General features: G+C 33.2%; 1 protein-coding gene and 1 long non-coding RNA gene across 3 annotated transcripts; both read right to left on the minus strand.

Annotated features, from left to right (window-relative positions):
* Window positions 1-2148: 2148 nt before the first annotated feature.
* On the minus strand, window positions 2149-4358 carry LOC128284327 (uncharacterized). The gene is made up of 2 exons (XR_008274735.1): window positions 4134-4358; window positions 2149-2297 (listed from the first exon to the last, which is right to left on the minus strand). It is a non-coding gene; the product is annotated as an uncharacterized LOC128284327 (long non-coding RNA).
* A 7970-nt stretch (window positions 4359-12328) lies between these two features.
* Window positions 12329-17136, minus strand: LOC108473720 (protein FAR-RED IMPAIRED RESPONSE 1). 2 transcript variants are annotated; one of them, XM_017775441.2, is made up of 8 exons: window positions 16870-17136; window positions 14187-16417; window positions 14015-14071; window positions 13411-13479; window positions 13253-13321; window positions 12955-13023; window positions 12814-12861; window positions 12329-12732 (listed from the first exon to the last, which is right to left on the minus strand). In XM_017775441.2, the coding sequence occupies exons 2-8, from the start codon at window positions 16347-16349 to the stop codon at window positions 12676-12678; spliced, it is 2532 nt and encodes an 843-aa protein (XP_017630930.1). In that variant the 5' UTR covers window positions 16350-16417; window positions 16870-17136; the 3' UTR covers window positions 12329-12675. The 2 variants fall into 2 exon arrangements, with proteins under 2 accessions (XP_017630930.1, XP_052877694.1); XM_053021734.1 differs by having other exon boundaries at window positions 17004-17135.
* Between the last annotated feature and the right edge of the window lie 9629 nt (window positions 17137-26765).

A 26765-nucleotide genomic window follows, 5' to 3' on the forward strand; every position in this document is an offset into this window, starting at 1 on the left:
ATAATGGTTCTTTACAAAACTAACTCTTTGGTTGGTACTTTCTCGATATTTTCCCCTTAAAAAGGAATAGTCTTGATAGATAAATATGTGACTCGGTGTATCCTTTCTAGTACCTCTCTCTGTCAATGGTTCCTCTAAGCCTATCATGTTCTTTTAGGTTTGTTTGCCTACAAGCTGGCGACTTTACCTTCAAGGCTATCATATATTCTCAAATTCACTTGCCTGAATGATGGCGACTTTACCTCCAATGCCATTATACCTTATAAGTTCACTTGCCTACAAGATGATGGTTTTACCTCCAAGGCTATCATACCTTCAGGTCACTTGCTTACAAGGTGCATTACCTACAAGGAAATCTTACCTTTCAAGTTATCTTCCAAGTAGTTTAACCTCCGAGGCTTAACACATTTTTAGGTTTTACGAGAGTAGTCAAATTCTAGTCAAAATTAATAATATTTTTTTCTTGATTTTGCAAGTAAGGCTATACATAAAATTTTTCTAAAAAGATTATCTTTATATTGGCAACAGCTTATGAGAGCATTTTGCCAACAACATTGAAAAAGCCTTTAGTTTGCACTTCGTTCCAACTTAATGTTCAAAACAAATTTCGTTCTATCTTCTATTAGAAGAGAAGTTGGGACACAATTAGAGAGTTTGCATAAAAAGTACAAAACGTGAGTAAAAGAGATAAGTAATGAGAGAATCAACACATGATATTGGTTAATGCAATTCAGATTCACCAATCCTACATCTGCGGAGCCTCACTTAAAGAATGATTTTATTCAATAATTCATATGGTACAACTATTAGCTAAAGCTCAATCTACCATTTCCCAATAGATAATTGCATCCCAAAGTTGAACAAGGAGTGTCTAAACACACCCTAAATGGCTCAATCTAACCAAAATTGTTACAAATCACTACCCTCAAATATTTTACATTACATTCAATATCTATCCATAAAAATCATTGAACAATGAATGTCTAAACATACCCCAAATGGCTCAATTAGGAAGTCAATTAACAACCTTTTTATAGGCTTTTCTTCAATGTGTTCAACAAACAAATAGATAACGTGATCAATAACTAAAATATAAGTATTCATCACAATTTTAAACATTGATTTTCATCTAAATAATTATCTTAATAAATAATCCCATAAATTGTATCAATATCAAATTTTCCAAAGCTGGTTCAAATGCTCCTTATTTCATTCTATGAATGATGAAATTATCATTGATAAATTTTGGAAAATTCATGACTAAGTCATAAACAAGTTTAAAACACATCAAATACCATCATCTTATTGGATAAGGATAAAGCTCAAGTTGTTTAAGCATATCTCCTCTTTCCAAAGCCACACGAAATGTAGATTGGTTCTATGCCTTCAAGCCTTTGGATGTAGGTTTAAGACTATCATAAATACTAGTGCAACATTTAGGCTCGAATATGTCAAAATGTCACCTTTGAGTTTTGACAGAACATAGATGTTATTGTTATTCTAATATAAGTTCGACATAAATAGGAACAATTAAGTATGGTTAAAACTCCAACAAACACAACGACATCCTCAACATTATTTTCTCTCAACCAAGGTCACTTTATAACCTTCCTTTTGACAAGGGAGCTATTGTTGTATATCTTTACCTCACTTAAAAGGTCTCACCAAGTCAACCTGTAGCACCCCAAACCCGGCCCAGAAGTTATGGCCGGATTCGGCATGCCACATCAAAAACGTTAAAAAAATTTTCCATTCTAAGTCCAGAAAATCGTACTTGATGTTCCAAAGATTAATTCATTAAGGGTTAAAGTGAATGGAAGCTGTGCACCAGGTAGGAAACCGGAAAAGAGGTGGTGAGTCCATCGGACTGCTTAAGTACCAAGCTCCCTTCGGATCCAATCCTAGACATGCATACCGCCATTGCCACACCTTAACGTCATGGATATTTCTAGGAAACCGATTTGATTAAGTCATTTTTAGGAAAAGTGATTAATTTTGGAAAAATACTTTCATTGCGGAAGCTTTGCTTGTTGTCGTGTTATTTTGAAATCAACTGTTGTTTTTGAAAACGCGCCCTAAAGCTATCCAATTTTAACAGTTAAAATAAATATTACCTATCTTAATAAAACATATAAAAACCATCAAAAATAAATAAGCGGCCTTATTATATTTAAAAGCCCAAAACCTCAAACGTAATTAAAAGGATGTCCAGTTCACCAGAAGAAAATCAAACTTTCAGAACGGGTGGCCACTCCGAATTCCCTCACAGCTTCAAGCCCACTATGGTTGAGGATTTCCTGCGTGGATGAAAATAAAAGGGGTGAGTTTGGGGAAACTCAGTGTGTAAGGAAAACCCATTCAAAGCCCAAGTCAGCTCAAGCCTATTGGGCCTAAGCCCATTCAGTAATAGTGGTCTGGGCGAGCCCTTTCAGATTACAATAACGGGCCTTAGCCCTTATTCAGATAATAAAGATGGCCCATAGGCCCATTTCAAAATACATGCAACATCAATAACATATGCAAGCCCATTTGGGGAGACTACTCAACCCACCAACCACTACACTCCACCCGTACCAGCCATACACTCCATGTGGGAATAGCTCAACCCACCCACTCAACACTCCACGATTCTTGACCTTCACGCTCGATTATCGATAAATTGAGGCAAAGCCTCCAAGATGTGGACAAGCCACTTTCAAGACTTCCTCCATCAATATCCCAATCCCATGCATCAGATAATAACAACATAGCATGCAGTAAATAACAACAGTCAAATATACATTTAGGTCAATTTAACCCTGGGGTATTTGGTAATTTATCTACTAGGGGTAAAGCGTAAATTTTCCACTTTTAAAGGTATTTCAGTAATTTATCTATTTTAGGGTTTTTCATGCATATTCCTACTTTTCACGTACTAACAGAATCACGTACCGAGGGTTCTTACCGAATTGGGCCCGTTGGCCCATCATTCCAATTTTGGCCCATTAAGCCCAAAAATATCGAGGGCACAGAAATTATGCACTTTGCAGTCCAAATTTTGTAGCTTACCAAAAAAATTAATCGATTTACCCCACGAGCATTCGCACACTCGTAAATCTACAAAATACCGGTTTCGGCATTTCGGCTTTTCGACTTTTGCCGATCCAGACTAAGAAAGAGGGTGTTAGTTACACACTTGTTTGCGACGATATGTTGACGAGATCCACACACGAACTGCCTACAATTTGATTACTAACACATTAATCTAACTATTCAAATACGAACTACGTATTAACCCCTTACAATATTCGGCCAACCACACCTACAGATCATAGTAAGCTTAGAAGAAAACAATAAGCAACTCATTAACAAATTTTTGTCAATGTTTACCACATAATCATAATTTCACTGCAAGCTGTCTTCCTGAGCAACAGTCACTAAATTATTTATAACTAGAGCTACGAAACTCCAAATCAAGTTCCGTTAATTTTCCCTGAAAATAGACTCATATATCTTTTATCCATAAAATTTTCAGAATTTTTTGTATGGCCAATCAATACCAGATTTTTCTTAAAGTTTCCCATGTTTCACTGTTTGACTAATCTGACCACTCTTCATTACGAATCAAATTTCACATTTTACAGAATTCAAAATGTGTTCTTGTTTATTCCATTTGAAACTAGACTCATTAAGCTTTAATTACATAATTTATGCAGCTTCTAAATCATCTCCCACAATTTATGGTGATTTTCCAAAGTCACGTTACTGCTGCTGTCCCAAGCAGATTTATTACCAAATCACTCTTTCACACATACCTTGCATGCATGTTATTTAAACATGTATATCACCAATCAATCATCACATATCTATGATTTTACTTAAGTATAATCTCCATTTCATCATTTTAAAGCACAACATGTTAGCTGATTTTTCCCTTTAGCATCTAAGGCACATGCATACTCATTTGTTTGGCTCAACTTCACCTATCTTCCATTTTTCATCAAAAGAACATGAAACAACAACCATTTCCTTCATTTTAATTCATGACTAAATGCTCACAACACAACTAAAAATCAAAATATACTTCAAGAGTTAAGGTAGAATCAAGAAGAACTCATGAACCTCAAAATAGAAGCAAGGTACCAAGAACTTACCTTCAATTTTCCTCCTCCTAATGACCGAATACTCAAGAGCTTCTCCTCTCCTTTCTCTTCTCTAACTTTCAGCTATGATGAACAAAGATGGACAAAACTTTGTTCTTTTCACCCCTTTTTCTTTTAATAAAACTTCATATTTCATCCATTTAATTCTTTAATACAAAAGACATGAAATTCTTATCATGAAACATTTACCTAACTCATTATCATGAAACATTTACCTAACCCATTATCATGGAACATTTACCTAACCTATTATCATGAAACATTTACCTAACCCATTATCATGGAACATTTACCTAACCTATTATCATGGAACATTTACCTAACCTATTATCAATTTGTATCAATTTGTACCATAAATTATGGATATCAAGTACTCATATTGTCTACAACCACATGATGGCTAGCCACTTCATGTAAAATGGGAGGTTTGTCATGCAAATCCTCCTATTTTGCACTCCTATTTATTTGGCCACTTCAATTTAGCCTATAGCATTTTCAAACATTTTCACATAAGTCCTATTTCATAATTTCACCCCCTTTTTGTTATGGAACAAAAAAATTAACTAAAATTGTCGGGTTCTATCTTAAGTTTGGGCTTTCTAGAGGCCCACTAACATAATTAAACCTATGCCAACATTCACCGGATTCCCGAAAATTGGGGCGTTACACAACCATCACGTACACCAGACCTCGTTGGATCAAACTCAAAGATGACCTTGCCAAAGTGTTGCATGACTATAGATATGTGGGCTATACACCATTTATATGTGGCCTTATATGCCCCTTACTTTTCCAATAAGAGTTGACAGCTCTATAAGCCACCCATTGGGACTTAAGGGGGACTCCTTTCATTCTCTCAACACAAGAAAGCCATGGAAATGGAAGAGCTCTTCTCCCTTATCCCTATCTCTTAATGGATCACTTATGACTCTCAACATTTGAATGAACTGCCATCAACTGCTAAACTTGTATTTTCGCATCAATGACTACGTAAATTATTAAATTCATAAGTTGTATTAAATAATAATGGCTAGGCGCTAAACCTTGCAATTTCAAGAATTAAATGTTACCTTATCCTTACTAAAAAGTCTAGGTTAAAGTACGTTGGTAATTTTCTTTAAAATTATCAAATTAATACGTTTATTTTCTTTTAATCATATTCTATGTCCCATTAAGGCAATCTAATCAACATGCCAAATTAACAAATTTTGATGGAAAATACTTACTATTTTAATGATTAGACTCGAATTCTTAGATAAAAAAAAGGATTTAAGTTTTAACTTTTTAAGTATAAGAACTAAATATCAAATTTTGTTGAAGTATAAAGACTAATGGCGTATTTTAACAAAAAATCTACCAAGAAAAAGCATAAACTACTCTTATAAATTGATCTTTGTATATAAGTGTGTTATATTAGCCTCTGTACGTGTCATGGGTCACAAATCAAAGCCCATGAAGACTGCATAATGATGGTCTCATATAGGTCAATTGATGAAATAGGGCTCATTTAACCCAATTGATTTGACCCAACTTGTGGAACATATGGAGAAGCTCATCTACTTTAAACATTGGTAGCCCAATGAAACACTCCAGTAAACCTAGAGTTACTAGGGTAAATAGTGTAAATCCTAAAGGGATAAAATTGTGTAGAGTTTAAATCCCTTAGGACTCTCAATTGTAGATAGGCTTTAATCTTGACCGTCGATGTAAATCAATCTGTACCGTTAGTTTAGGGGGATCTCAACTATAAATAGAGGTCTTGTAACAGCCCAATTTAGACCCTAGTCGGAACGGTGGTTTCGGGACCACGAATCCGAGTTATAAAAACATTTAAATACTATTTTCTGTGTTTATTATATGTGAATTTGCATGTGTGAAAGTTTCGTATGAAAAATTGATCGTTTGTGTGCTTAATTTAATAAAAGGACTTAATCGCGTAAATTAAAATTTTGATGGTTATTTTTAAAAGGGCAGAGTTGATGATGTCTTTCTTATATGACGTATTTATGTTGCAAATTTCCCATGATAATATGCATTGGACGACAGTGGCCTTATTATATCATGGTTTATTATTTTATTACAAAGGTTATTTATGTAAAATGGTTAATATAATAAGTTATAATAAAACATAAAAATTAAAAATATGCTTTCATAATACATAGTTTTTTGCTGAAACTAAAGAAAAGAAAAAAAATAAACAAAGCTTAGGTTCGGCCATTCTCAAGCTTGATTCAAGATCAAGAACAAAAGAAATTGGACTTGGATCGGGGAAAAGCAAAAATAGTCGAATAGCCAATTTACATTGTTCGTCGATATTCGAGGTAAGACTTTAAGCAATTAAACATCATTAATTCTGAATGTAATTTAATTTAATATGCTGATTTGGAATTTATAGATTTATAGTAGAGTTAGCCGAATATGATTAAGCATGAAAATAATGTATTTGAGTTTAATTCGACTGAGTTATAACATTTGAAAGTCCGTATGAACTATATGAAATATCTGGAATTTTTGTTATATGATTTGTGTATGAGACAGCTTTATAATAGTGATATTCGGGCTTTGAGCCTAACAAGCCTTGTGCTGGTGAATTTGATCGGGCTTTATGCTCAGCAGGCTTATTGCCAGTGTATAAAATCAGACTTTGAGTTTAACAGGCCTTGTTTCGGTGTGTGATACAGGCTTAGGCTTAGCAGGCTTTATGCCGATGAATTATTATAAGTTTATGCATAAAAGACTTTGTGTTGATGTGGTAATTGAATACATTAAACGAGCTAAAACGATCAGGTACGCGATAGTTGGTTACCTATTTGAAAATAAGGTGAAATGATTTTTTGATATGTGATGAAAAAGGATATATGAAGTTGTTGTAGTATATGTGTTAATATGAGAAATATATTTGGCCTTATAGTTGTATATGATGTAATGTTAAAGTTTGAGTGATGAATATATGTCTATAAATACATATGTATATTTGATTATATAAGACAACATGGTTTCGAAATTTGGAGTTATATTGATGATGTATATATGTATATTCGGCCAAGGAGAAATTGTCCTATGAAAGAATATGTTATATATGTATGGAATTAAAAGCTTGAAATTAAATGTGATTACAACTGCATAAGTTGATTTATTTAACTGAAATGATTAGTAATTGAGATGTTATTTTGCATTAATTGTTTAATTTGCTTAAGGCTTACTAAGCTAAGTTAGCTTACTTTGTGTGTATATATTTGTCTTTGTTTTATAAATTTTTGAGATCGTTACATGCTCGGGGATCGTCAGTATAGTCAATCACACTATCGTTTATTCTCGGTACTTTTGCAAGTTTTAAATTCAAACTTATGGCATGTATAGGTTGGAATATACTTTTGAAGTGTTGATTTTGAACTTGTATAAAGGCCATGCGAAAATGGCTTAATTTTTTATGCTTGATTTCGGTTATTTTTGGTTGTGACTTGAAACTGTTTTAGTTATATTACTATGTGATATAAAGTGATGTTGCCCATGATAGGTATTTTTATGTTTTGGAAATGGTTAATGATCTTGAATGAATATATGAGTGATTCGGCTAAGGTATTTATAGAATATGTTATAAGTGATTGAGGTGGTTGTTTTAAGTCAATGAATTATAATTGTTTCAATGCTTACAGGTTGATTATTATGTTCGAACATGAAATAATTCTGTCATGATATGGCTTTTAATTGATGTGGAAATATATATACTATTAATGTGAAAGTATATATGTTAGTTAAATATCTGTAAATGAAGTACGGTCATTCGATTATGTGTTAAGAGATATGAATAATTCTATTTGAGCTGTCTATGGTTTGTTCATTTGCTAAATATGGGTTTATGTTTTGATTAAATGATGTGGTCTAAATATTTGGATGTGTTTGGCATATTCGGTTATGAAATATGTATGTGTATAATTAGATGTGATTATTGCTTGTTGTAATCAGTGAAAGATGTATCACTTGTTGTAGTTAAAACTTGTATTTATAGATTGGTGATTCGGTTTGTTTATTGAAATGGTAAAATTTTAAATAAATATTTGGGTTAACTTGAATATATATATGATACATATAAATATTTATTTGATTTGATATGGAATTACAATGTGAGCATGTTTGTGATTGTCTAAAAGCTATGTCTCATTTGATAATATCTCGTAACCCATTCCGGTGACGGATACGGGCTAGGGGTGTTACAGGTCTTCCCCCTCATTTTGTAATCATTTTTCATTCATAGTTGTGAATATATTTAAGAGCATTTACTTAAATACTTGGTTAAATACTTGGTGTGCGCTATTTTTCCTTTAGCTTTTCTATTCTTCGTTGTTTTTTTTATTTCGAGTTTGCTTTCACTATATTTCGATGCCTTAGAAAATTTCTGCGAGAATTCTCACTTTTGCAAGAGTTGGGTTAACTTAGGCAGATTTCGAATAAAGAAATCACTAAAGCCACGTGGTTTGCGAGACTAAAGTTCTAGCCCCATAATAGTTGGTATTAGAGCTAAGGTTCGAAGGCGTCGATCGAGATGAAAAAATGAGTAGAAGATAAGATTGAGCCTATGGAGTCCCATGAGAGGTCTAAAAAAGCTAGCCGATTGAGGGACATGTTGTTAGCTTTGGAAGAATGAATGGTCAATCTCGAGGTAGTCGAGAGATGCATTGTAAAGCTAGACTTGATGAAAGAGCAACTCAAGGAATTCTTGTTGGAGTCTCTTGGTTCCAATATGGAAGATATGTGAGAGGTGTTCAATTCCACTCCTGAGGAGCTCGAGGGAGAGCTTATTATGTGTCAAGCCACCTTGGGTAGAGAAGTGTTGAGTGCAACACTAAAACATGAGATAGATGTCCCCAAACCAGAGAAGTTCAAGGGGGCAAGGTCCACAAGGGAAGTAGACAATTTCTTATGAGAGATAGAGTAATACTTTCGTGTCGTGGGCATCAAGGATAATGATGCTAAAGTAAATATTATTGCTCGATATTTTACTGATTTTGCTCTTTTATGATGAAGATGTAAGTCCATAGATGAAAAGCATAGTCAAGCTGCAATTGAGATTTGGGAGGAGTTCCAAAATATGTTCAAGGAGCAATTTTACCCCCAATATGTCAATAAGGATGCTCGGCCTAAATTACATCAGTTTTCGCAACAAGATACAATTCGAGAGAATGTGAAGGAGTTCGGTGAACTGATGCTCCAAATTACGGATTTGCGTAAGGAGGCATTCTTCTATTTCATGGATTGGTTGAAGCTATGAGTCAAACAAGAATTGGAATGCCAAGCGGTCCAAGAACTTCCAAAAGCCATGATCGTGATAGAGTCTTTAGTCGACTTATTCTGAGGAAAGACAGCTTTGAATCTTACAAGCCCATGGATAAGGAAAATTGCGAGGAAGATGAAGAAAGACAAATTGAGTATAATAATGATAACGGTGGCAATCACAAACCACGAAATGAGAAGGGAAGCCTAACAACCTGAAGGAAAAGAAAAGTGAGATAAAATGTTTCTTATGTGAAGGTTCGCATATGGTAACGGATTGTCCGAAGCGATCCATGTTTTCTGTCATCAAAGAGGATGATGAGCCAAAAAAAAATTCATAAAGCTTGGTTAGATCATGCATTGGATTTCAAAGACAAGAGTGGAAATAGAGAATGGTAAGAAGCAAGTGAAGTGTTTCTTATGTTGTGGTCCGCTTAGGATGCAGGACTATCCAAAGCGATCTAAGTTGTCCACAGTCACTAAAGAAGATAAAGCGAAGCCAGAGAGTGAGCCTTTGAAGCTCGGGTCAATGATACTCAGTTTTTTTAAGGCAATGAGGGATCGCAAGCAAAAAGGGTTGTTGTTTGTGGACATCAACATCACAAGCCAAAGAAGGAATGCTCTTGTTGATACGAAGGCATCTGATCTGTTCATTTCATAAAAAGCAATGGGTAAACTTGGCCTCTTAGTTAGAAAATCGACTAAGAAAATCAATACAATAAATTCTGAAGAGACCCAACTGTGAAAATAGCACGATAAGTGGAGCTACAAATCGGTGAGTGGAAAAGGTAAGGAAAACTTTAAGGTAATTCATCTAGATGATTATGATTTTGTTCTTGGCTTGAATTTCCTTGACTGGATTGATACTATGTTGGTTCTTTTTGTCAATTGTATATGTATCTTAGGTACTCGTCAATGACAATGCATGGTGTTGGTGAGACGTGATGAGAAGGGTAGGACCATGGTATTGTCGGTAATCTAACTAGTCAAAGATGTTTTAAGTGGTGGGAATATTGACTTAGTAGTTCAGAGTGCTAAGGAGACCCTTGTGGAAATGCTAGAGGTACGACAAATCGATAGGAAGCCTGTTGAGTTATTAGTGGGGCTACTACCTATGAGAGAGGTGGGTTGTACATCAGACTTTGGGGAAAAAGTAGTGATGTAAACTGGGCATTTGAGACGAGTAAATTTTGTGAGTGAGGTACATCCCAAACACTTTTCTAATGTTTTTCATTTTGACTTACTGTTGGCTTAGCAATGACACGAAAAACCTTTCAGTGTTTTGAAGCGAGTAAGCTAAAGGGCTTACAAACCAGAGTTGGCAGGACAACTCAGGGTTAACCCAATATTCAATATGGACACGTTAAAGCCTATTTGTTTCAATTAAGGGGATCTCGACCGAGGCAAGTCACAATGTAGGCAAGTAAGAGCGACGGGCTTTTGCAAACAAATGTACCAAATAAAAGCATAACAATTTGAATTAGAAGATGGTAGAAGCCGATGCAAATGTTCCAAGAGGCAAGACCACCTAATAGAAAATGTAATAAAAAATCGACCGAGACATCGAGAAAGTTCTGAGGCAAGTCAAACAAGTGTCATTCTGATAACGCAACAAGGGTGTTATGAGAATGGGTGGGGGACAATGTCACAACCCGCGAATTAAAGTCCATTAACTAATATGCAAAAAGTGTCCCATAGAGGTTAATTGATGAAACAAAGCTCATTTAACCCAATTAAACTAGCTCAACTCGTGAAACATATGGAGAAACCCATTTACTTGAAATCTTAGCGGCCCAATGAAACACTCCAGTAAACCTGAGTTCCCCATGGTAAATAGTGTAAATTATAAAAAGACAAGATTATATAAATTTAAATCCCTTAAAGACTCTCAATTGTAGATAAACTCTAATCTTAACCATCGATGTTAACTCAATCTATACTGTTATTTTTAGAGAAACTCAATTATAAATAAAAATCTTCCCCCTTGCTTATAATCTTTCCATTAATAGTTGTAAATATATTTAAGAGCATTTACTTAAATACTTAGTGTGCACTATTTTTCCTTTAACTTAGCTTTTTTTGTTCTTCGTCCCTTTTTTCTTTCGAGTTTACTTCCACTATATTTCGGTACCTTAAAAATTTTCTACAAGAAATTTCACTTTTGCAAGAATTAAGCTAACTTAGACGAATTTAGAGCAAAAAAATCGCCTAAAGACAAATGATTTGCGATACTAAAGTTTTAAGCCAGTGACAAATGCTCAACGGATCTAAGAAATGAAATAAAGAGTGATAAAAGCAAATACATGATATATAACAATTAGTTTTTTAAAAGATATCCTTGGTAATGAGCCCATCCACTGGCAATTAAGGTGGTAGTAAGAATGACAAATCTCACCTAGAAAAATAACACACCCAAAACAACACTAATAATCATCATGGTGAAAATCTTAATGTAAGCTGTTAAGAGGAAGCTACATTAACATATTACATTTACCTGTTGTCAACTGTGACAGTTAACATATTACATTTACCTGTTGTCAACTGTGACAGCAATTTGAACTTTACCTTTCCCCCCTCAAATATATCTCACTGAATAGGACCAGACATTTCAATAAAATGCTACATTCAAAGATCCCTTCCACAAATAAAGATCGTAGGTTAAAACATTCTACTAAGTTCCGCTAAAAAATACAATAGGACTCTAAAAAAAAGGGGGAAAACAAATAGGCTGGGGCAGCGCTAAGAATTGCATACAACATTAAACATGAAACAGATTTTATAAGCCTGAAGTCCCTGGAAAATTTTAGCAAATTCCACTGCATATAAAGGTGAGAAGTTAATATTTAAAAGCAGCATTGCTTATTTGGGATTTCCATTTGCGATAAAACCTTAGAAAGTTAAAACTATGAAAGAGGTTTAGGAAAAGAATCCAGCCTGCTCCAACTGCTCTCAAATCATTGTCATTGCTGTTAAAAGCGACAAGTAAAAATGCAAGTCGTGCTTTAGTTCTCCAGAACTTTTGGGCAGAAGCATATCAGAATTAGCAAAGATAAAAGCAACCCAAATTTCAGCCCACAATGTCCCATAGGAAACTGTCGGATGCCTTATATTTTAGTTTAGAGTTCGACGAAATTAGCAGAAGTGAATAACAGAGAATATACTGTATTGTTGACACAATTTTCCTATTACTATATACAGCCCCCCGACTCTAATGTCAAATTTCCCAATAGACAATTCCAGGTACCATTACGTTGTCTCTTCATCATGGATGTCTTGAGACACCACCATGCAATTGTGTTGACCTCAATTGGGACTCATCCTGCAGTAATAGGGGAATACAAATATTCAATAACAGATGCCAGCTCAACAATTTTATCTGACAAATGTTTTCCAAACAAACCTGCAAAGCATAAGTGAAACTAGCTGAAGGTCGATAATCCAATTGTCCCTACATGAGAAAGCACAATAAAGAAACTTTTATTGTCATAACCATTTTACATAACCAAAGTCATCAACAAAATGGCATTACAAAATTTCATACCAGACCATGCATGCTTTGTTGAGTGCCAAAAAAACTGTCATGGCCAGGTGCCATAGAGTTCAACTGTCCCTACAAATGCAACCCAAAAAGATTAGATCATCATGTTCTTTTTAGCCAATCCGGGCAATGCTGGATAGATTGTGGTGCCTGGATTCAGATTAGACCAAGTTCAGGATGTTAAACTTCTCAAATCTATTGGGGTAATGATTTCATTTGTGTTGGGAAGCTGTTTGGTTGTATTTGCTATTGTCATTTTTCTCTAACTGATTATTATGGTTATAAGGCAAGCAAAACTTACAAGACCCTGCATGCTTTGCTGATTAACATAATAACCATCATGAGGTGGTTCCATCAAGTTTAACTGTACCTGCAATTACCCCAATTTAAAATCGTTGCTAAAACTACCACAGTTTTAGAAATCTCCATAGGTTTTCAAATTATTAAAATATGAAATACCAGTCCTTGCACATTCTGTTGTGCACCATAGTAGCCATTAAGAGTTATCCCATCTGAGCTCAGGTTCTCCTACACAGATAAGGACAAAATAACACAAAGCCACATTAACTTATTATGAGAATCCACACCAAACTGCAGGAAGAATTAGATGCAGAATCATTTTCAATACTTCATTTTTCAGTAAAATTCAATAGTACAAAGTTTAACCCATTATGACTACCACTTAACATCACTGTCCACAATTTATAGTAAGTTCTTTATTAAAAGACAGTAGATAAAGTTAACACGACACAAAGAATAAAGTTAATATAGTCATTTTCACAGCCCAATGCATTCTTTATCAAAAGACAGTAGATAAAGTTAACACGACACAAAGAATAAAGTTAATATAGTCATTTTCACAGCCCAATGCACCATAGTATAGAACATTTACATTACAACGCAACTAGAATGAAGCTATAAACTTCTTTTGTAAAATGAAAATAGATGAAGTGTACAACATGCAATGAATAATGTTAATAAAATAATTTCACAGACCAATAACAATGCAACAAGAAAGAAACTATGACATCCATCATGTAAAAAGAGTTAGGCTAGGACAAACCATTGGTTGCAAGCTGTCCTGGGTATCAACAAACATGAGAGCTGGCTCTGATTGCCCCTGAAACATAAAACTCATTTCTTGAATGATTGCATTTTTTGCTTGGGGACTAGTGGCAACAGTAACAACATTAAAACATATACACATCAACAAACTTTCCAATTTGACAACTAACCTTCCGTTTCCTGCTTGTGCTCTTTTTTTTACTTGATTTTGAAGCAAGACTCCCTTGATTTTTTTCTTCTGCTTCACGAAGACCTTGAGCATGGCCAGTAGATTCTACCGCACTGATACAAGAGTTGTTAACATTGACACAATTTTTCAAAGCCTCTACCAATACACAAAAAGCAATGTTATAACTCTCTTCAGACAATGATCCTTCCTCACTCAATTCAATTGCATGTTTGCACAAATCATTGTATCGTTGCACCCTTGTTTGTACTCGGTCTGTTCCTTCAGTTGTTGATTGCCCACTCTTAGCATCCTTAGTCCACCTCTTCAATATATAACGAGGAGGGATACTTGTACGACCACACATTTGGAGAACAATCATCGCATGCCGACAAAGAAAACCTCTGTATTCAAACAGGCGACAGCTACAAGAAACCTCTGACTTTTCTTCATTCCATATTACCATAAAATTTTCATCCTTTTCACAGTCTTGAACTCTAAACGGTATAGTTCCTTGATTTTCATTTTCCCTTTTGGGATGGCAACCAACTACACCCAAGACTTCAACTTGGAATCTTTTGAATATTGCATGTGTATAAACAATTGACATCTGTTTTTCCCATGGTGATGGAGATCTTAGTGCTGGCTGTTTCTGCCAGGTATCAAAATCAGCAACAGCTTCCTCTTCATATCTATTTTGCAGAATAGCCCCATACTGTTTCACAAACTCTTTCAGAGTAATTTTCTTATGGATATATTTATCAAAGAAGGAGTTCATACTTTCAGAACGCTGACTTGTAGACATTCCAGCAAGAAAGACATTGTCCATGAAAGCAGGTACCCATCTTTTGCGGTCTTCATACAATGATTGAACCCACTCATCATCTTGGAGTTCAAATAGAGTTATCATTTTCCACCATCGCATATCAAACTCTTCATCAGTCCAAGATTTGAAAATGCATTTGTTGAATTTAGGCAAAAAGTTTTCATGTGGCCCAATTACATGTGCTAGAGATTTGGGAATCTTTTCTAATATATGCCAAAGAGCAAAGCAATGGCGCGTGTTTGGGAAGACCTCTTCGACTGCAGCCTTCAATTCTTTGTCTTGGTCAGTAATTATAACTTTGGGAGCTTGTCCACCCATTGCTCTAAGCCATGTCTTCATTAGCCAAACAAATGTGGGCTTAGTTTCATCAGCAAGCAATGCACATCCAAGTAACATAGACTGGAAGTGATGGTTAACCCCAACAAATGGTGCAAATGGTAATTTCTCATTGAATTTCACATAAGTGGTATCAAAAGAAACCACGTCATTGAAACTTGGATAGTCGTTCCTGCTTTTAGCATCAACCCAAAACAAATTTCTCAACCGTTGCTCCTCGTTTAAATCTATTGCATAGAAGAAGTCAGGGTTCTCCTTCTTGATACGCTTAAAATATTCCAGCATAATTTGGGCATCTCCCTCATCCACAACCAAGTGCCTACTCTTATCAAACTGATTTTTTATGTCACTCTGAAGCATGTTTACATTTTGATATCCACCAGACTGTCTAGACATCTCAACATACATCTTTCTAGTCCGTTCACTAACAGCATTTAGAATGTCAATATTGTTCTTTTCAGCCAATTTTACATTCCGATAGATTCGAAAATGATAAGCAAGGGCTGGCAAAAGTTCATGATTATGCTCCTTGACAAATTCATGAATAATCCACTTCCCATCCGGCCTTCTTTTCACATGCATACTGGCTTTACAGTCTGTCTTTTTTACACTTGATCTTCTACTGCTACCCACGTCTGATTCTGGCGTGACTCCATATCTGGAACATGCAAATTTAGCATCAATAAATTCCTTAGATTTCTTTGAACGCCTACTGTTTTTAATTGAGGTAGTAAATCCCATGGACTTGGCATATTCCTGATAAAACGAATAGGCTGCCTCGTGTGACTCAAATTCGATGCCATTATGTGGCTCAAATTCTGCATCCCCTTCAAATCCGACAACAGCCCTTTTAGAGGTGTCAACTATCCCACTATCTCTACTACGTGCCGTTTCATCCACAATATCAACCATATTTTCATTTACTCCATCATTACAAGGCATGGCATCTCTGCAATCCACCATATTACTAATTGCATTTTGGTTTTCCCCAATCTTTATCATCATTACCAAATGGTAGCTACCTCCCTACTTTCATGAGAAAATCCACTTTCCAACAGATAATCCAGTGGTACCTGGTAAAGACCCAAAATAAGGACAACTTTTACAAACCTAATGTCAGTAACAATGAGAATGCATTTGGTCATAACTAAGCTACCCCGAATTATAAACCTATCACGCAATATTTAGGTTATTGGTTCGATTAGCATGCTTAAATTTGACCCGTACTTGGTGAAAGGAAAAAAAATGTATATCAAAAGCAAGTAAGTCAAACAAAGTAATTGAAAATATACTTCGTTCTAAAGAAAAACAGCATTCAAAAGGGGAAAAAAAAAAGAAAAGAAAGAACAGAATACTAAGAAAACTAACAAGACCGATAACCCTAGAACGATATTGATTGAACTGTCACAAATTCAGACGTGGAAGCAAGAAATGTTAATGAACAGTATATACACAATTCAAACGAAAACTAAAATTAGGGTAAGAACATATTTTCAACAAACTGAAGAAAAAGAACATTACATACATCAGAAGAAGCAAGGTGCTGGAGAATAAATAAATATATATATCGCTCGTTTAAGGTTGCAGTTTAAGTTTTGACTACGAAACAGAAGAAATAAAAAAAAATGGAGGAGAATTGATGAGTAAAGGGAAGCAAACTCGGCGATGGTGTGGATTAAGCGAGAGATTGCAGAGTGAAATGAGCCAGAGAGTTTTAGGAATTTTTCAGGATTGTGGAATTTGGGAATTTTACGTATCAAATAGAAAATTGGGAACTTTAATATTTAGGTCTAAACTTTAATGCAAAAATGAAAAGATTTTAATTTTTAATTTTACTATTAATATTGTTAATTTTTTTTAAAAATCCGTTGTTGTTAAATTTTTAAATAAAAACATATTTACTTACTAGGTGTATGTAATTAAAAAATAACATTGTAATTAATTTTAATTTTTAAAAAATTAACAAGGGTAAAAGTTGAAACTGAATTTTAAATTTTAAAAAGTAGAGAAATTAAATTTTATGGAATAAAAGTACAAAATTAAACTCCTAATTTTCTAAAAATATAAAGACTTGTAATATATTTTAGCATTTTATTTTTAATTACTTGATGTTAAATGGTTAGGAGAAGATTAATGTAGTAACTTTTAAAATTGACATAATAATAAATTTAGTTTATAATGTTTACATATTGTGTCAATTTAGTCTTAATTTTTAAAATTTAGCTCTCAATGTTCACACATTATAAAATTATCTTATTTTTACATGAAAATGTAAATTAATACATGAAATGTAAATTAAAAATAAAAGTAAATATAAAAAATTATTTTATAATTAAACTAGACAAACCCCAAATATATTACTTTTCTTATACTCCAAATGACTAAGAACTTGATATGTTTCAATGATAATTAATTCTTTTTGTTAGCTTAAGTTGACTGCCATTGATAAAGCAAATCAAAGTCCAAAAATTTATTGTTTTCTAGATGTTAGACTTACAATTGGATTGAATTAATTATGTTTTTTTTAAACAATTAAATTGGCTATTCTTTCAATTTTGGGTTATTATGTTTCTTTTGTTGTTCATTTTTTCATTAAATCATAGAAAATGACAATATTGATAAGGGTTACAAAATAGTCAGATCACACAATGTGTAAACATTGACAGTTTATTTTTTAAAATCAAGAATAAAATAGAACAATATATAAATATTGAGAGTTAAAGTCATTATTATACCAATTTTAAAAGCTCACGTCAACTTTCCATCATTTAATCACAGATGATAAAAAATTGAATAACTAAATAACCGTTTTGTACATTTTTATAATTAAATGACTAAAAAACTTACTAATAATTAGGTGACTTTCAACATAATTTATTCTTGTGATAAATTTATGATATGAATTAAAAAGAAATTATTTGAAGGATAAATAAGGTATTGGTTTTGAAAGAAGGTGTATTAAATGTTAAAAGAATGAAATGTTGTAATCTCATATTATTAACATATATAAAGTATAAATAATTTAAATAGACAATTCTTTATAATTTACATAATCGAGTTAGATATGTAATCTATTGGATAAGTGGACTTATTGAATTTTAGGTATTGTTGTTTGTAACTTCAAAAGAAGTGCATTGAAACTTGGGCTTCAATTTATTCTTGCAAATAATTTTTATATATAACGATTACTTTTTATTTTCAAAATAATTATAATGATTATTATTTTCTTTGCATATGAATAAATATATTCGGATAGACAACTTTCATAAAACACTTATAATGAATAAAACATAATTTTTCTAAAAATTATATGTTAACTTGTGCCACAAGTTATGTACTAAATGACAGTTTCTTTGAGATACAATGTGCCCTTTTTATTATTATGTTTTGTTGTTTTAAGATTTATTGTATCATACAAGCAAAATAAAAGTCTTAAAACAGTCTCGCTTTAAGTCTATATTTTATATTATTTTCTTGCACCACAATTTTTCCTAACATTAAATTCAAATTCCAAATATTTGTTTAAATTCATTTTGGTTAAAATCGTGTGAAAAAAAACTTTCATAATTATATTTATTGCTTTATAAGAAGAAAAATCGTACAGTCATTTTTAATTGAGTTGATTTGTGAAATCAACTATGTCAAGAGCTTAAACATTATTATTGTAAAGATGATCATATTAAAAATAATAATAATAAGCTATATTTGTAATTATCCATCTATTAATATCTTTTATCATCCAATTATAAAAGATACAAAAATCACATCGTATCGGTTTAGAACTCATTTGAAAAAATTAGTCCTTAACATTTATATATCATGTCAAAATGATCTTAATTATATAAAAATTAAAATTAATTTATAAAAGTTTCAACAATTAATTTTAAAACTCATAACAAAATTATATCCATAAATTTAATTAAAGTTACTTTTGTTATAAACATATTAAAGCCAAACTTCGATAAAAATTTAAGCATATTTGAATTTGATATATATTGAAATTCTATCGTATTGTCAATATTTTTAACTTTGTATACATGCATATTAATGATAACTGAGATAAATCTTATATGAAAAATAGAATTGATTGCCATCATTTGTTATGATTTATTTTTGTCTCCTCCTCATATAATGTAAAATATTTGAATATGGAACAATTTAAAATAAATATACCATCATCGGAATATAATAATTCTATCTAAAACTTGTTATGATTGGATGAAAGTTGCAAGTACGCCAGCGTAGCTAGGGGGGCTAGCAGGGCTCCGACCCCTCTAAAATGAAAAATTTTATTTAGGCCTCTTTAAAATTTATATAAAAATTAAACTAGTAAAGGTAAAATTGCACTTTACCCCTTAAAAATGATAAAAATATTTGATTTAATCCTTTAAAATATAAATAAATAGATATTAAAATGGTGAAATTGTATTTTTACTATCGTAAAAATATACAATTTAATTTTAGCCCCTAAAAGAAAATTATGGCTTCACCCCTGGTTGCAAGATTTTAAAAGTGTGAGTAAGTATAACTTTGCAATATTTAGGATAAGTTATCAATTAAAATAATGTGGGAGCATATTGCTAATTAGAACTTGTTAAACTTTTCGTAATTCAAATATGCTCTTGCAATAGCAATACTATAAAAAATGTTTTAAGATACATACTATATTAATATCATGTTTACTTGTGGTCGAATAATTTATTTTAGTATTTCCTTTAATCGATTTAGTGTCCGATTAACTTGTGACACAAACTCAATCATAAAATATATATTTAATTAATATCATGTCTACTTGTAGTTGAATAATTATTTTAGTACTTTTCTTAACTGAGTTAGGGTCTGGTTGACTCGTGAAACTAACTTAATAAGAGTCTTAAATAATAGTATAGATGTATTATACTTAATATTTATTTAATATTTAAATTACTTATTTAATTAAATTATTTGATTCAACTCATCCAACTAATGAAAAGACTTTTGAGTCTCAACTACCCAGTTCCATAATCAAAAAAGAAATATAATGTACCGTTTTTTCCTATATCATATTTGTATTATTATTTCATTTAAAGTATTTTATAGGGGTTTTTTTTACTCAAATAATATAAAATAATAAAATATATACTGAAATAGGATAAGCCCCCCATTATTTACATATCTAGGCAAATTCAAAAGTGTACCACCAGTGTCGCCTGAGCAATCAGCGGCACCAGTATCTGACACCAAAAAATACTAGGTATTTTTATACAAGAAAAACAGAAAAAAATATTTTTTTATAAGACCGCCGATGTATCAGGCAACACCCGAATATTTTAAAACGATTTTTTTAAAGTAAAAAAATAATTAATTAAACGAGTATTGGAACCCAAACTCGTGATCGACAGGTCACATTGGTGGCAGGCCGTCAAGCTGGTGCCACCTGACAGTTCGACGACATCAACTTGACGGCTTGCCACCAATGTGACCTATCGGTCACGGGTCCAAGTGCCAAGACTAGATTATTTAAAAAAATTGTACTTTTTGTTTAAAAAATTATTAATAGTATTAAAAATAATATTCTGATGATTATAAAAGGGAATTGGTTTAGTCCCTCAACCTTCCTCAGATCAGTCACCGAAAGGAAAAAAAAACAAACCAACACTAACCCCCCGAAAAATAAGAAGAAAAGGTTAGTGTTAAAAGTGTTAAGGTTATTTTTTTAGTAGTATATTTAGTGTTAAAGTTATTTTTTAGTAGTATAATTAGTTATTTTTTCATTAGTAGTCTATTTGTGTTAAAAATATATTTAGTGTTAAGATTAGTATTGTGTATGCTTATTTGGTAGTGTTTGTTTATTAAGATCATTTTGATGGTATTTTTGAAGTTTTGAAAAATGAATGGAGAACCAATTTTTTGCAGCCATTCATTTCAATGGTATTATTTTAGAAACAACCATTGGTTGTATTTTTGAAACTCACCAGAAAATCAGAATGAGGTTCCATAGGAATGTGTTCGTTGGTGATATGAAAAAGAAGGTTAGTGCAAAAATTTCTGATGTTGTAAAAGGAGGATGACGAAACTATTCTACAAATTTTCAGTTTCGTCAAATCCTATCAAATTTACCGAGATGAAACTTTTACACGATGACAATGACGAGACAATGGTCGCACTGTATTGCCTGCCAAGGAAGGTGAACACCTAACCGATTCAATTGTTCGCTAAGTTAGTCGATGCGGAGCCCGTTGAAAATGTAACTCCATTAAGTCAACAGTATGGAGTTGAAAACCCGTGTACAGAGGTTCCCAGAGCATCCGTCGATAGGAGGTCTTCTGTGTGTAATTTTGACATTGATCTTAATGTTGAATATTCATATCAGTATGGTGGTGGAGCCACATCGAGATGGGCCCAAAATCCAAACTATGTTGCTTTTCAGATACATCCAATCGTTATTGAAATCGATGCACATGGTGAATATGGACCCGACAATAATGGTTGCTCTGATTATGAAGGTGATCAGATAATAAACGATGTCTCGGATGATATCAACGATGAAGGAGCAGATGATGGAAATGATCATATCTCTTCAGTCAGAAACTTGAGTCGTGGCATTGTCATACGCAATGATCCTGTGGACCATATGTCGATTGTTGATATTGATGCGGGACATGTTTCTAAGTTTCCCGAGTACTCAAACATAATACTTGCTCACCTGATATTAGTAGATCTTGAATCAAAAGAGTTGTTCATAGGTCAAAGATTCGCGAGCAAAGACGAATGTATCAATGCCATCAATTGTTATAGTATGAAGGTGTATGTCGACTACAAAGTGGTTGACTCTAAACTGACGATCTATGTTGGTGAGTGTTGGAAGTTGACAGAATGGTGCAAGTGGTGGGTACGAGCTGCATTTATCTAGATGTCTCAATAGTAGGAGATACGAAAATATGTTAGGATTCATACATACACTTTTGCACGTATGACATAGGACCATTGCAAGCTTGATTCAAAAATCATTTGCAACTGCATCTTGTCAATGGTTAAAGACATACCCACCATTCTTATATTGGTGTTGATGTCAAAATGCAAAAATGGTTCCAGTACTGAGTTTTATACTAGAAGGTATATGTAGCTAAACAAATGGCCATGGATCAGTTGTACGAAGATTGGGATACGTCGTACAACGAACTCCAATGGTGGATAGCCGTAGTATGGGAGTACATTCTAGGACTGTCGTTAAGTTGAAGGCGTTGCCTTAATATAACCAGGGCGACTAACTACATCTAAGGAAAAAAACTATTCATCGAATGTTTTAGAAATTCGTTCCATGCATTAGGGTCTTTCCTCACTGTAAAGCACTTGTGTAGGTAGATGATACCTGATTGTACAGGAAATATACGTAGATACTCCTCATTACATTTGCATAAAATGGGAACCGGAACTTGCTATCGATAACATTTTTCATTGTTGAGGAAGAGAACATGAAGTTGTGGGAATTTTTCCTGATGAATTTATGCAGGTATGTTGTCACTCAAGATAACATTTGTATCATTTCTGGTAGATCAAAGGGGCTAATTATCGTGATTAGATGTTTGGGTGTCCCGTGGAGATCTGTCAACTACATCAGACATATTACGATGAATTTCCACAAGGAATTCAAAAATGTGAATTGGCACAAACAAGTTTTGAAGATGGGTAATTATCTGTTTCATTTTTTAAAATATGTTTAGAGTCTGCGAAACAACACATAACAAGTTTTAAAGGTTTAGGGTACGAGATGGAACCCCATATGTTTAGACAGAAGCTATTGACCTTCAGGATGATATGCAAGGTCAAACCCAAAATATATTACAGGAGTAGTTTGAGAGCATGGAGCCTTGGCAATGGGTTCAAATTTTTTATGACAATTCACGATATGGTCATATGACTACCAACTTGGTAGAGATCATTAACGCGGTTTTGAGGCATACACGACATCTCTCAATTTCATTTGTTTTCTCAGCTTCTTTCTACCGACTTACAATATTGATGCTGAGAATGAGGCTCAAACAAGCAAATCAGATGAATGTGGGGTATGTCTATGTTGAGGCAATTAGGAAGGAAATGAAGGTCAATGGCCGGAGAGTGATGACCATGAACTTTCAATTATATTCTCGTCATTTGAAACCTTTCGGGTTATAGAGACCGTCAGTTGTCGGTCGAGTATCACGTCTAAGTCATACAAAGTTGATCTCCTAAACAAGCGGTGCGACTGTGAGAAATTTCAGAAACTTCATTACCCATGTGCGCATGTCATTGTAGCATGCGCTGATGCCCCGATCAATGTCGAACAATATATCGATAAGGTGTACACACTGGAACGCACATTACGTATTTGGGGAAACGAGTTCCTAATAATGTGGGTTGTGTCAACGTGGGAAGCTCCTTCACTGACTTTCGAGATAGTCCCAGATTGCAGTTTTCGGAAGAATCTCAGAGGTCGTCCACATGTCACTCGAATAAAAAATGACATGGACATAAGGGAGAAGGTCGACACTAAACGTTGTGGCATGTGTAGATTAATATGTCATAATCGAAACAAATGCTCGTATCGAAACTACCACCTGGGACAATCATTTCAGTCGATTGGAATGTGAATTTATGTATCCTATTTTGTATTGAATTTCCATTCATGTATTAACTTCAATTATTTACATATATTTGCAGGAACTTGATTGTTATGTATATTTGTGTAACATCCCAAAATAGGGCCTAAACAGAACAGTGGTTGCGAAACTGCGAATCCGAGATAGAAAAGTTTATTCCGATTAATTTTTATAATTTATCGAGTGATTAGATGCATGTATTAAAGTATCGATGGAAAATTTTATAGATAGCATGCTTAATTTGCCTACTAGGGCTTAATTGCAAAAGTTGATAAATATGAGTTTTAGATGCTAAATGATTAAATTAAAGAGTATAATTGAAGTAGAGGTCCTTAAATGGTAATTAGACCATTAGGTTTTCATGGAAAAAAATGGACATACGCAGATAAAAATAACTAAAGTTTTAATGAAGGGTATTTTAGTCATTTGGTAATTAAAAGATTAAAAAAGGGAAAAAGATGGCAAAATGTGCCCATCTTCTTCATTAGGCCGAAATTTCAAGGGTTCTTCATAGCTAGAGTTTTGTCAAGCTTTCAAGCTTCATAATAAGTGATTCCAAGCTCCGTTTTTAATGTTCTTTACGTTTTTGAAGTCCCGGTAACTTGATTTAGCTTATTCTAGCAATAATTTAACCTAGGGTTCATATTTGGAAAAGTACCCATAGGTGAAATGTGTTTATTTTGATGTTTTATGGTAGAATATGAAGCTTGAAATTATGTTAAATGACTTCAGCTAAGCGATTTTAAGCAAAAACGAGTAAAACGACATAATCGGTAAAAATACCTAATGGTCATAAGTTCATGTTAGAGTGAGAATTTGATGTTGCCGTAGGTAAATAAATGATCAGCATGTCATAAAACATAAGAATTAGGGATAAAGTTTCATTTCCGAACCTTAAGGCAAAAGTGTAAATATGTAAAAGTTTAGGGGCAAAATCATAATTTTGAAAAGTTAGAGTTAAGGACTGTTTTGATAAATGTGAATATTAAATAAGTTAAATTTGCTATTATAGATCAAGAAGGACGAAATTCGGGGTTAGACCGAGGAAAGAAAAAGGTTGAGGACTAAATCAAAATATTTGATCGTATTTTGTATCGAGGTAAGTTTGCGATAAATAAATACAATGTTTTATTATTTATAATTAATGATTTTATTTTTAAGCATCTATATATTTATTTTGTAAATTTACTCCTTGATGATTCAAGTAAGAATTAACGGAGAAATGATATTTAAAAGTTCTGGTTGAACCTTAGGAATGTGTAGGATACAAATGTCATGACATTAGGGTTTAAGGATACCAAGTAAGACCATGCCAAGGCATGAAATTGGTAAGTTTTACAAGGCAAATAAATCATGTAAGACCATGTCAAGACATGGTATTGATAAACTACTACAAGGCAAAGATCCCATGTAAGACCATGCCAAGGCATGACAATGGTGAGTTCATAAGGCAAGGATACCACGTAAGATCATGTCAAGACATGGCAATGGTAAGTTTAAAAAGGAAAGGTACCCGTATATCCTTAGTATTCCAAATGGTTCAACGGAAAATTCAAAGAGTGTACCAAAGGGAAGGTAAGATAAGTCCATGTTCGAAAGGTTCAGGTTATCTTGATAATTCATTTAGAATGTTGTTATTTATTTACATGCAAACTTACTAAGCTTTATGTTTACTCCCTTTCTTTTCTCTCTTTTTTATAGTATCGCAAAGCCAACTCGGCAAATTGTAAGGACGTCAAAGATCGCCTCACAACATCAACGAGTTATCTCGGTATTTTGTGACTAGAAATACTTTAAGTTATAGCATGTATAGAGACTTGACTATTTTGTGTTTATGTCCTTATGATATGATTAAAGAATGGCATGTGAAAACTTGATAATGATTAGCTTATGATATAGCTAATTAAGAACATGTTTAGGTATTATGTATGCCTAAATGAGGTTTGATGCAAAGAAACTATGAAAGAGTAAGAGTTGGTCATGGAACAGTTAGGAAACAGCAGCAGTGACATGGTTTTGAAAAATCACTAAAAATTGTAGAAATGGAATTAAATGGTGAATAAGATATAGAATTAAAGCTTATTGAGTCTATTTCTATAGGAAAGAAATATAGAATGCAAAGGAAGTCTATATTATGAGATATTTAAATTTTTGTAAGACTGGTTTAGAGTGACTTCGTGATCCCCTATTCCAAATTTGGAAAATCACTAGAAATTGTACAAAAATAATTACAATTAAAAGTTTATATTTTTAGATTCCTTAGTGAGTCTATTTTCATTAGAAACAAATAGAAACGTTATCTGATTTCTGTATAATGAGATAATTGATTTTTAGTGAAGAGAGGTCAGATCCGCTGAACTACAAAACAAGGGAACCTTTAATAAATAAATTGTACTAATTGGCCAAACCAAAAAATTATGGTAAGAAGATATATGAGTCTAGTTTCAGGGAAAATTTCTGGATTTTAATTTCAAGTTTCTTAACTCAATTTATAATTAATTTAGTGACTGTTACGCAAATAGACAGTTTTATTATGAATAGTGAAATAAATTGTTTTGATTTGTGTAAGTAATCGGAACATTTTTAATGTTCTCGGTTTGGTCCCGAACCGTTCCAATTGCACGTTTTAGGGCCTCGAGGGCCCTTTTTAGGGATTTATTGGATGAATGTGAGTGAATTAATTTTTTTAAAAGTAAATTTTTTTATGCCCTAAACAAGTAAGATAAGTCTGGTAACGTCTCGTGCTCGACTCCAGCAATGGTCTCGGGTAAAGGATGTTACAATTTGCATGAACTTGTAACAT

The sequence above is a fragment of the Gossypium arboreum genome, chromosome 11 (assembly GCF_025698485.1).
Source record: "Gossypium arboreum isolate Shixiya-1 chromosome 11, ASM2569848v2, whole genome shotgun sequence".
Taxonomy (NCBI): Eukaryota; Viridiplantae; Streptophyta; class Magnoliopsida; order Malvales; family Malvaceae; genus Gossypium; species Gossypium arboreum.

Excerpts from the sequence above, each read along its gene's own strand:
- LOC108473720 (XM_017775441.2), bottom strand. The coding sequence starts at position 16,349 with ATGATGATAAAGATTGGGGAAAACCAAAATGCAATTAGTAATATGGTG. Across the intron at positions 13,480-14,014 it reads AGGACAGCTTGCAACCAATG|GAGAACCTGAGCTCAGATGG; the intron begins GTTTGTCCTAGC and ends TTATCTGTGTAG. Across the intron at positions 13,024-13,252 it reads AGCAAAGCATGCAGGGTCTT|GGACAGTTGAACTCTATGGC; the intron begins GTAAGTTTTGCT and ends TTGCATTTGTAG.